Source organism: Leptonychotes weddellii, chromosome 5 (genome assembly GCF_054177405.1).
Source record: "Leptonychotes weddellii isolate Sample4059 chromosome 5, ASM5417740v2, whole genome shotgun sequence".
NCBI lineage: Eukaryota > Metazoa > Chordata > Mammalia > Carnivora > Phocidae > Leptonychotes > Leptonychotes weddellii.
This window is the reverse complement of record NC_138373.1, coordinates 79203515-79215781: the sequence shown is the minus strand read 5'-3', so window position 1 is coordinate 79215781 and position 12267 is coordinate 79203515. Positions and strand designations below refer to the sequence as shown.

Sequence of the window (12267 nt, the reverse complement as noted above, 5' to 3'; positions counted from 1 at the left end):
TGTAACATAATTTTTTATTTATTCAATGTTAAATAATTCGGTTCAGTAAGATTTTCTTTTCTTCGTATATATCCTGAACATTTCTTGTTGGACTTATTATAGGTGTTTTATGCTCTTTTTCTTTTTGCTGTTATGAACCGACTCCTTTTCCCTCATTACAACTCACTGACATATCACTATTATATTGGGGGATTATTAATATTTATGTCTGTGCCTTGCATTCAACTTCTTAAACTGTCTTAGTAAATTTATGAGGGCATTTTAGTTTATCTTTTTAAGTTTACAGCAAAATTATCTAATCTTAAATATAATTTTTTAAAATCCTTTTTTCCAATATGAACTCCTATGTTTTGCATCTTACCAGGACATAGAACTTCAGAGCAATGTTAACACCAGAAGACAGTCATATTTTATCTTGTTCATAATCTTCATATGAATCTCTCTTATTTTTTACTAAGCATATTTGTAGGTTTATAAAGATAATATCAAAGGATATTCTTTATCGGTGTACTCTTAATCCCCTTTACCTGTCTCATCCATTCCCCCATCTCCCCTCTGGTAACCACCAGTTTGTTCTCTAGAGTTAAGAGTCTGGTTTTTTTGTTTGGTTTTTTTGTTTTTTTTTTTAAGAGTCTGTTTTTTAGTTTGTTTCTTTCCTTATTCATTTGTTTTGTTTCTTAAATTCCACATATGAGTGAAATCATATGGTATTTGTCTTTCTCTGACTGACTGATTTCACTTAGCATTATACTCTCTAACTCCATCCATATCATTGCAAATGGCAAGATTTCGTTCTTTTTTAAGGCTGAATAATGTTCATACACACACACACACACACCATCTTCTCTATCCATTCATCTATTGGTGGGCACTTGGGCTGCTTCCATAGTTTGGCTATTGCAAATAATGCTGCTATAAAATGGGGGTACATGTATCCCTTTGAATTAGTGTCTTTTGTATTTTTTGAGTAAATACCCAGTAGTGTGATTACTGGATTGCAGGGTAGTTTTTGTATTTAGTCGTCTTTGAAAGAAGAGATTTACTGAGAGGCAGTATTTACCAATGAAGAATGTATGTGGATTCCCTTAGCCTCTGTCACTTTCCCTACTTTTAATAAAGTCTTCTGTGAAAGTGCACCCATTAAAACCCCAAGTTACTATGGTGAGCAGACTGCTGGGCTGGAGTGAGAATTTTACACCATTTTCTGGTTGTCCAACAATCTAATCAAATGATGTGATTGTAACCTGATCTCAAGCATACATGACTATCGGGTGCTCCCTAAAAATCACATTCATCTATGATGCTCTTTTTTTATTATTATGTTATGTTAATCACCATACATTACATCATTAGTTTTTGATGTAGTGTCCCATGATGCTTTTCTTTGGGAGCTATGCTACCTGAATGCAGTGCGCCTTGATGGTCACGCTCCCCCTACTTCCTGTCTTATGATTTAAGGTGGTACTAGAAGCAGAGGTACTTGGTGTTGGGTACTGATTAGAGTGGAATATGGAATTGCTACTTCTCCTCCCCAAAGCAGTAATTATGAATTAGAGGAACAGCAGCTGCCAGTATTCTGCTTAGAACTGACCTTGATTTCTGTGTGGGGGCATGTGCTGATCACCCCCTATTCACCTGTTTGATGTGGAAGGGATCCTCAACCTAAATAGGAAAAGATGGCTGAAAATACGACACCCGACACAAACGATGGACTGACAGCAGTTTATCAGTCATGTATACTCACAGCCCAGGGCAAAAGAACATGCCATGCAGGGCCATCTGGGGGCTGCACTTGGGAGTAGAGTAAACAAGGGACTGTGGAGAGCAGGCTTGGTAGGAGCAAAACAGGGATGCAACTCCTGGGTCCTGCAGGAGGATGTGATTGCCTGTTTGAATAACGTTAAAGGTTGATAGGGAGGCAAAAGCTTTAGGGTGAGGACCAGTAGTAGGCAGCTGGTCTAGCTACAAGGGAGGGTAGCCAGGTGGGGAGGACTTCCCATTGGGTGGGGAGTGTATCTGAAAGAGCAGAGAACTATGTGGTTAGGACTTTGGGGCCCTGTGAAGCTCAAAGACATGAGGGCAGCACATGAAATTTGGGGCCTTACAATGCAAGGCATAATATGGGACAAGAATAAAGTATATTCCTCTTTCATATTAGCAATATTGTGTTGTTTATAGTAACATAGTTCTATCAGCATCAATGGGGGCTTTAGTAGCACAGTTGTAAGAAGATGAGGGTTCTACTGAGCAATGCCTCTATTTACCTCTCTGTGCCTTCTCTCTTTAATCTGTAAAATACAAGAACTAGTCTAGATAATTCCATAGTCCTTTTGTCTCTAAGATGGCCGTGATAATTTAAAATAAATAGAAACGTTTTACTTAGTATCTATAAGGTCTAATACTCCAGAGTAAAATTATCTGTTTGCATGTCTCCCCTACTAATCTATGAGCTCCTTTTCTTAAGCAACTTGGAATGCCCGTTTCCTGGTACATGAAAACTTCTTAACAAATGATTTTCAAATGAATAGATCTAACTGAACAAGAAATATTTGGAGAACTTCTGAGCCATGCAAAATACTCTGTGAATGTTCTATTGCTCAGTGGTCCAACACTCATTACTAACTAGGCTGATTATACAATGAAAGTACTTGACTAGGGTTCGCTGCGAATATTAACATATGGCACTTACTGTCTCCCACTCTTTATGTGGTGCACTTTTTCTTGTGTTGTTAACCTTCCTACCCATCCAAGCTAAGATCTGGAGAAGTTTAGTTCATCCCATTCTAGACCTAATGTCTTCTCTTTGTCTCCTTATGCAAGGATGCCCCAGATTTCAATCAGCTACTAGAAATGTCAGATGAAAAATGCACAAATGTGAATTATGACAATAAAAGTTTATAAGATACTAAAATAAAGTTATAGAACCTAAGAGCTGAGTCAACTGACAATGTTAAATGGAACATTTTACAACCAGTCCCGGGATAATGATTAAAAAAAAATGGCACATGAAGAACATGAAGAAATATCTGACAGGGAATGGTTCCAAGATCAAGCTCAGGCTACATGATTTTGTTTGAGCCACTTCTAAGGCGTGGGGGTGGTGATAATCTAGAGTTTATGGAGTGTCTCCTCTGTGTCCAACCCTTGACATCTATTATCTCTTCTACTTCTCATTACAGCTCCATGAGAAAGGTGGTGTTGTCATTTTAGAGAAGAGAAACCAAGGCTGAAGTGGCCCGATTGGGCAAATGCCCAAAAACAAAACTATTAAATAACAGAGACAATATTTGACTTTGAAATTCTCTCTGCCTCCAAAGCCCATGCTCTTTCTATGTCTCTTCACACCCAAAGCTATCTCTTTACATAGACTGATAATCTCTATATTAATAGAACAAATTTTAGGTTTCATGAAGTATCTCTCTGTCCAACTTGATGCTAGTGTGTATTCCATGTTTTCAATTCAGGTGATTGTTCTCCTTACCTTGGAACTCACCATGTACATTAGCTACATAGGGAATGTGAAATTATAGCTAAGTAAGGCAAAAATATGGGGCTAGCATGAAGATTGGCATTAGGAAGGAAGATGACCACTAAAAATGATATATGAGAAAGACTATAGAAATGTTATCAGGAGTTTGAATAGGTGATATGGCAATCTTTCATTTTATTTTTTAAATAACTGCACTCACAAAATGTTTTGTGTTACTTGTAAATTCACACTGCCTTCCCTTAACCTTTCCAGCATGACATCCTCCCATCACCCCCACACGCCCCTAGTTCCAAGTCACGGCGCTTCTCATTTGTGCCCGCTGCAATACCCTCAGTGACAGTTCCAAGCACACGGGCATGTGCAGGGTGAGCGGGGGCCGTTTCCGGATAGGCTGTTATTTGCTGTAATTGCACTTTTTTTTTTAGAAATATTATGTTTTACCTTTAAAGACTTACAAAATTTATATTCTTCTCCCTCATCTGACTTTGTTATAATATAAAGATAGCCTTTTCAATTACTTATTATGGACCAAAATACATGCTCCAAGAAAAATTAATGTCGTGTTAATTCTGAGGCTTCGCATACTCTGTGCAAACTCCTCTTAGTCTAGCCAGAGAAACATGGTGATAAAATGGTCTAATCGCATCACATGCAAAGTGCAGATGTGAAATGAAAAGGACAGAAATATGATTGTGATATTAATTCAAGAGAAATAAGGAAATAAGACTGTTTGAATAAGCTTAGCAAGGTGGTTTAGTTCTTCCTTAAAATATGTGTGATGTTGGGGCGCCTGGGTGGCTCAGTCGTTAAGCGTCTGCCTTCGGCTCAGGTCATGATCCCAGGGTCCTGGGATCGAGCCCCGCATCGGGCTCCCTGCTCCGCGGGAAGCCTGCTTCTCCCTCTCCCACTCCCCCTGCTTGTGTTCCTGCTCTCGCTGTGTCTCTCTCTGTCAAATAAATAAATAAAATCTTTAAAAAAAAAAAAATATGTGTGATGTTATCTCACCTTATCTTGACTTGCCCCCAACTCCCCCCATTCAAGTACAATCAAATGTGTAGTTTCTACACACACACACACACACACACACACACACACACACAGCAGGCTACATAGACCCAATACACAGACACAGAGGGAAACATTCTATGAAACTACTCCTATCAAATGAAGGCATTATGTCAATATAGCAATAACACCATACATTTCTATTTGTAATGGAACATATATTAATAAAATGGGGAAGTAGAACTTACCACATAACTTTCAACTCAATACCAGATTTCAATTATAGGTCCAAGAAACAAGCTAATTTTCATGGTTGGTCCATAATAATAGTCATTGTTAAATGACAGGAGAGAAGCAGCTTTAAATGGGAGGTGGCACAATGAATCACAGCTGTCATACTTATGTACTTGCTGACGATCAACCCTGAACAGAGCATTTAATTCAAATCTCATTTAAAAGCATGCACTGTCAAGCGAAAGGCCAAGAACCATTTTCTAGTTCAGGAAGCAACTCACAACCCTTGTACCAAAGATAGCACTGAAGATCAAGTCTATTGGCACGTAGACTGATTGCTGTAGTCTCACACCCCTCTTCACAACCCACTGTAGGATCTTCTCCTACAAAAAGCAAGAAAATGCCAAAACCTTGGCATCTGACTACTCAAAGAAGATTAATTCTTGTTCTCATGATGCATAACTTGTTTTTGGAAATATTCTGCCCACTCAGAACTGCAATTGAATTTAAGTTCTCTTAAGAGAACTTTAAGATAGATTTTGCCTTTTGAACAATCTTTTTAACATTCTGTGATACTATATATCTGTATTTGTTAATACTAAGATCACATTGTTGTTTTAAAAGTACTGCATAAAATAAGTGTTGCATATATATAATACATTATCTCATATAATGTATTAAATAATAATATCTCAAACCCACTGAAGGAAAATGGAGTGTGTGTAGAAATAGAGATGATACATATAGATATGCATTTGGATATGGAAAGAAAGAGAGAATTATAGCAAAGATGCAAAGCAAAAGTCAAAATTTAGCAGCAAAGTAAAAGCAATTACTTTGAATCCTAAATAGTTTCATATATACTCATGTAATAGTTTTGCATATAGCAGTTTGACATCATAAGAAAGTGGGGGTATCTTGTTTAGAAGTATTCATTTGAAGGCATTACTTATCAGGTCAAAAAAATACGTTCATGTCAACCAGAGATTGCAAGTAATTTGGCCAGTGGGGTCTGTGATATTATAATGAGGTGATCCTGGATTTATCTAAGTTGTCAAAATAATGTAACATCTCGCATCTACGTTTATTATGTCACTAACCTTACAATTAGAATATGCAACAGACTACCTGGCTGTGGTAAATAGTTTCCATTCATTCATTCAATGTCTATTTACTGAGCAATTCCTACATGTCAGGCACTGTTCTGGATACTAGATATATAAGGATGAATAAGATATATATACATCGTTCTGGTAAATTAGCATAATCAGGGTTACTTTTATAGCTCAGTTCCTCTGAACCTATATTGTGTTATGCAAATTCAGGTTTTGTGACCTTCAAAATATTTGGGGTGCTTTGCTTGTCATTTTACTGTTAATTACAGAATTAAATGAATTTTGAAAATGAGTTTAAGATGAGCTTTTTTGCTTTGTAGATATTATTGAAGCGAATAAATCTCTATGAATAGTGGAATGATAAAACATTCACAGAAACTTACAGCTCTGCAGTTGAATAACAATTACATTTGTTCCAAACAGGCAATTGGTTTCCAAACACATTAAACAAAGGCAATTTAGAAAGCTTCTTCTTCTTTTTGGCATCATTAACGTTGTTGAACGTCCTGGGATTCTGGAGTGTTTCACAAAGGTAAGTGTTGTGGTAAGATGAGCAATTTCTGAGTCCATGAAATATTGATCTGGGAACCATCACTGAGCCAACAGGAATCCTGTATGCCATGACTGGACAAATTAGCATATTAGAGAAATTTAACAGATTATTCAGAGCAAGAATTTTCAATTTAGACTTCACTTTTGCCATTGATCCTTATAGTAAAATAGTGCTTTACTCGATTCTAAAACATGTTCTGAATGAAGATATTTTTTCTCCACTGTATAGTACCACTTTAGAATTAGAAATAACCATATTGATAATAAGAATGAATGAGTCATTATCATTAAAAGCAAATACCATTAAACAAATAGCTAGAAATCTAATGATGCTTAAGATTTGGATTCCATTCAGGCCTTTAAATTAGCAGTGACCATTTCAAGGTCAATAACAAACTGCAAAATCATTTAGTCAGTCACCTGAGACCATTCTGTGGCTTAATATGTATCATCTACCATCCATCCATCGCCAGCCCACCTCTCTCTCTCACTGACATATTCTTGGATAGCTGTGTACTTTTGAGCAAATTGTCTAACCTCTCTGAGCCTCTGTTTTTATACTTGTAAAATAAAATCAAGAATACCAACATCCTGCGGGCTTTAGGGATCTGAATTTTGGTAAGGGGCTGAGCACAATATCTACCACATTGTGGAAACTACAGAGATCTTTATTTTTCTCATTTTCCTCTATTCATTTATCTATTTAGTCACATTTTATCCCATCATTGTCACTTCTCCCTTGCCTAAATCATTCTTTTATTCATTGACTAAATCTCTGCTGGAACACCAGTCATGTGATGGCTACTGCAGTAAACTAGAAGGACCAGAAGTCAGTAAGTCAGTAAATGTTAATGCTACTATGCTCTTGCTCTCTTGGAGCTTTTGGGTCCAGTGTAGGAGAGAGGCACTTAAATCCCATTATGACAAAATCAAAAGTGTTTTTTTTTAAAGATATTATTTATTTATTTGACAGAGAGAGACACAGCGAGAGAGGAAACACAAGCAGGGGGAGTGAGAGAGGGAGAAGCAGGCTTCCCGCGGAGCAAGGAGCCCGATACGGGGCTTGATCCCAGGACGCTGGGATCATGACCTGAGCCGAAGGCAGATGCTTAATGACTGAGCCACCCAGGCGCCCCCAAAATCAAAAGTCTTAATGGCTCCCTGGAATTTTCAAATCTCTTACCTTCCAAAGCGTATGTTATTGAATTAATTCCCCACAATGTATAGTTTCTCTAAAATACCTATCTCATTCTTGGATTGAAAACCAAATTAGAGTATCAGAGAGTCTTGCAGAAGAATCCAACAGGAATGTCCTCAGCTTTGTAGCAAAAGAGAGTCATCAGTGAAAACTGAAGGTGAAGGCAAAGCATCTTTCCCCTCCATCCATTGCCTCCAAACACGTAAGTGGTGACCATCTACCAGTTCTCATAAACCTGCAGTTTCTCAACTTTTACTTTTTCTCCCACTGTAAGATTGGACCCTTGTCTTTTCACAAAGTAGTTTAAAAAGCAATCTTTCGAGTTAGCCTAGGTGAATCCAGTTCTACAATTTAACTGTACAAATGTCAGCAAGGTATTTAACCTTGCTAAGCCCATTTCTTCATTTGTAAAATGAAATAATAATAAGATTAGGAATTGTGCCATAAAGTTGCTGTGAGGATGAGAAAATACTCAAAAATCTTAGCTACAGTAATAACAATGGCCTCATTTTTTGCCTTATGCCCCCCTGCTTCCTCCTTTTAATTCTTCTAGATTCATGCAGAGGTGTGGCCAAGATGACCAGGATTATGGGCTGAATTCATGGAAGAACTAGCACTGGACCCAGAATCTATGAGCTCAGGGATTTACTCATTCATTCATTCATTCAACCAATATATTAAGCATTGTTCTAGGCATTTGGAAAAATAGAACCAAAGAAGGTAGAGTACCCGCCTACATGGAGCTAATATCTAGCGCTCAAGTTAAATTATTTAAGTGTGATTCTTTCTCTGTGATTGTCGAACATGTGAATTACTATAAAGAAGTGAAAGGTGGTGGAGTGGGGTGCAGAGAAGGAGGCAAGAATAAAATTGTACAAAGCACCAAATATTGGAGGAGCCAAAGATGAGAAGGAACTAAGTGATAATAAGAGATTTATTTAGAAATAAATTTGATTCTTAGTATATCTTCTCTAGTTCCCTATGCTTTCCCCCCTTTTTCTGTATACTTTTTGAGGAAAGGGGGAAAAAAGAGAGAAAGAATAAAACAACGCAGGAAGGGAGAAAATTAATTTTCCAAGTGTTGAGCACTTCTGTATCTTGGGCAGCATGCAAGACACACAAATGACATTTAATCTCCACCACCTCCCTGCTACCTAAATCTTATCACTTTACTTTATAAATAAGAAAACCAAAGTAAGAATCTAGGTAAGTAAGTTGATTAGGTTCACACACCTAGGATTCAAACCCATGTGTGTTTGTTTATAAACACTTTCTCGTATAGCATGCTACTTCTAAGTGCCTTAGAGGAGCTGTCTACCTGCTCCGTGACAACCCCTTGACTCTGGTGGGTAGGAAAGAAACCAGTCCCTTCAGTTAAAGTAACCATACCCACCATCACCTGTTGATCAGCCACTCCATAGGGAAAGAACAGGTGTCACATATCAGAAGAAAAGAGAGTCTGAAAAATTTGACAGAAAGATACACATCACCTTGGGTATCTCTTGGCCGTTGGGGTGGGACGGGCCAAGCCAGAAGTCAGGCAAGAAATCATATGGATCTTACAGTCACAGGGCATCAATGTCTGTAGTGAGGAGTGAATGACTCTGATTTATTTCTATTCGATTGTGATTGTCAAACACTAACAAACAATAAGTCATCAAAGAAACAGGAGAAAACACAGGTATTCTAGGGACAGTATTATTGAAACATATTTAGGAGTCAGATAGCACTTGATTACAATAAACATCCAGTCACAATCCAATTTTGACCAAACCCGATGGTGTTCAGAGCCACATAACAGTGGCAAATCTATCAAGAGCAGGACAATCCCAAGTCATTCTTGTCCCTAAAATTTTGAGAACAGCATATTAATTATGAAACAGCATCCTCACCAATATACAGGTGGCCTTTGGTCTGTGTTGGCACCTGAGGGCAGCTCCACCGTGAATTTTATATTAGTGTGGTGCAACCCCAGTGTGAGTCCTAGAACCAAACAAATCTTGTCAGGGTCACTGGGATATCACCTAACAGAGTATGGTTAGGAGTTATCTATGAATGTCAGGCCAGACTTATTTTTCATTTGTACACACACACACACACCCCCCAAAACAAAACAAACAATCAATAACAACAACAAAAAAAAAAACAGACCTCTGCCTCTGTCTTTATGAGAGTCCTCCTCCATCAAATCTGAAATAGGGCAATGATAACATGTCATACTTGAGGGCTTCCAGGTTGGGGGTGAAGGAAGTGGGTAGATGAAATGTCTTTCCCTAGCTGAAAAGTATTATATAAACATCTCTATAGTGCTGAATATAAATATGTATCCCACATTAGATGCTAAAATAAAAAGATATTACAGATGTTTTAGGGAGGGAAGGCAAAGGGGTGTTCGTTTTTGTAACAACACCACTGTTCCCCCAATGTTGTAAAACACGTCTTAAAGTTGATATCATTGCACTAATTTTGTCAATGATACCAGTAATCTTTTGTGCATAATCTATAACAATTATTGAAAGCAACATAAATCAGAGACAAAAGACCAGTTATTCAAGCATGTTCTTCTCTTACAGATACTTTAGGCAATATATTGAGAGGGAAAAGAAGGTAAACTGAACTTTGGAAACTTTTACACATCCGAAATAGATGCCTGACCCCAGAGGCTTACATGTATTTGATAAAATTGAACTTGTAGCCCATATTCATTTGTTCAACAAATATTTTTGAGCATCTGCTACGAACGAGGCACTGGTCAAGGCACTAGGAACACAGCAGGGAATAAAGCAGTCTGAAATTCAAATCCTCCAGAAGCTTACTCAAAGGTGTTTAAGACAATAATGCGTCTTTAGAAGTCGTGGTCCCTAGGGCCAAAAGGCCAGGATTCTGAATAAGGAGCTCTGATTCCAAACCGAGGCTCTGGCGACTACTATTCATATGAACCCCAAGGGAGTTATTTAACCTCTTAGAACTTTAGTTTCCCTATCTGTGAAATGGGGATAATTTCATCCTTCCAGGGTTAGTGTGAGAATTCAGTAAGTTAGGGTGGGGTTAGTGCCCCGCCCGGTGCCTGGCCCTTAGAAGACACTCAGGAAAACCAGGTGCTCCTCAGGTCAGGAGTAAAGAGTACACATTCTAGAAATGTATTCATGGATTTCTTCTTTGACCATGGTGTTTTCCACATAGGTCCAACACTGAATTTACAAATCCCTCGTGCATCTGATAAGCATTTCATGAGTCCCGGCCTCCATGAACACTGTCAAGTTGATAGGGTTTCAGACTTTCCAGTCGGTCTCTTTGTCCCACTCATTGCAGGTTGTAAAAGAGCGCCATCTAAAGGTCCTTGTGAGACACCTTAACATGTCCTAAAACTCCTTTTGTCGTTTTATAAAGACTGTTCTGGTGAGCAGTGCTCTTAAATAATCATCACTGTTGTGCGAGTATCTATGGGCCCATAATAAAAGGTAGACAAGCACAGGGAGAAAGCAAATGATTTATCAAGTCATCTACATCTGGTCCTAAAAAAAGCTTTCTTTCTTTCTTTTTTAGGTATTGTAATCTAAATCATTTTAATGCCCAGAACATCAGTGGAAGTAATCTTGAAGAAACACTTCTCCTCCATGAAAAGTCTCTGAAATTTTATGGCAGTACGCAGGAATTTTCTTCAAGTATTGATCTTTGGGAGACAGCCCTATGAAACTATCTTTGACTCTACCTGTCTTATGAGCAAAGTGTTCATTGTTTTCTTCAGCTGAACATCTTACACATTTTAGTTTAAGAACTAATATGTATGGGAGTGACTTCACAAGTATTATCTGTGTACTTTATTTATAAAGACTAATTATGACTCCTCTAGTAAACTATTGTGCCTATTAATGCTTTTGCATTAACACATTATACATTACAGTTAATTTCAAAGCCTGTGATTACTCCATGACAACAAAATGACAATTTCGTATACCTTACAATATTTTACAACTTCTTACAATACTGGTTCAGCCACTAAGAGCAATATAAATTATAATTGTTAGTTCTAATGTGCTAATAGAATCAAAATAATCATTTCTATACATTTATTGAGCACTTACTACATGCCAGGCCTTGTGAGCATATACTGTCTATGTCTGACTAAATAATAAGTCTATACATCATTTTACTGTATTTGATCTTGATGTTACACTATGGATATGAACTAAGGAAATTTTCTCTGAATTGAAAAGCAGTGTTAACTAAAATAGAGGTCCTTAACAAAGAAAGAATATTCACATACTGAAGAAGTTATAAAATAAAGGTAAATGAGGGAATGATTAAAGAAAAAAGGAAAATTGGAGAAGGGGAAATGAGTGTTGAGAGGGTAAGTGATAAATCAAATAGAGACCCTTAAAGCATTTCCCTAACCTAATTGACATCTTTTGGTCTTCAGTGCTACCAATTCAGAACCATTCACAAAATCATCTTCCAAAAGAAATTCTTTCTGTATAACCAAAGAAATGTGGAAACTCATATAAAATATAATGAACTGGGGCGCCTGGGTGGCTCAGTCGGTTAAGCATCCAACTCTTGGTCTTAGCTCAGGTCATGGTCTCAAGGTTGTGAGATCAAGCCCCGCGTCCGACTCCGCACTGGGTGTGGAGCCTGCTTAAGATTCTCTCTCTCTCTCTCTCTCTCTCTCTCTC

At 37.7% G+C, this 12267-nt stretch overlaps 1 protein-coding gene across 1 annotated transcript in view; it reads left to right on the top strand.

The window, feature by feature from the left end:
• The window catches only part of SLC15A5 (solute carrier family 15 member 5), an 81851-nt gene extending 69666 nt beyond the window's left edge, over positions 1-12185 (top strand). Inside the window, exons 8-9 of the mRNA XM_081821308.1 lie at positions 6268-6376; positions 11141-12185. Of these exons, the coding sequence (XP_081677434.1) occupies positions 6268-6376; positions 11141-11288 (257 nt within the window). The 3' untranslated portion in view covers positions 11289-12185. The remainder of the gene's footprint in view (positions 1-6267; positions 6377-11140) is intronic.
• Positions 12186-12267: the final 82 nt, after the last annotated feature.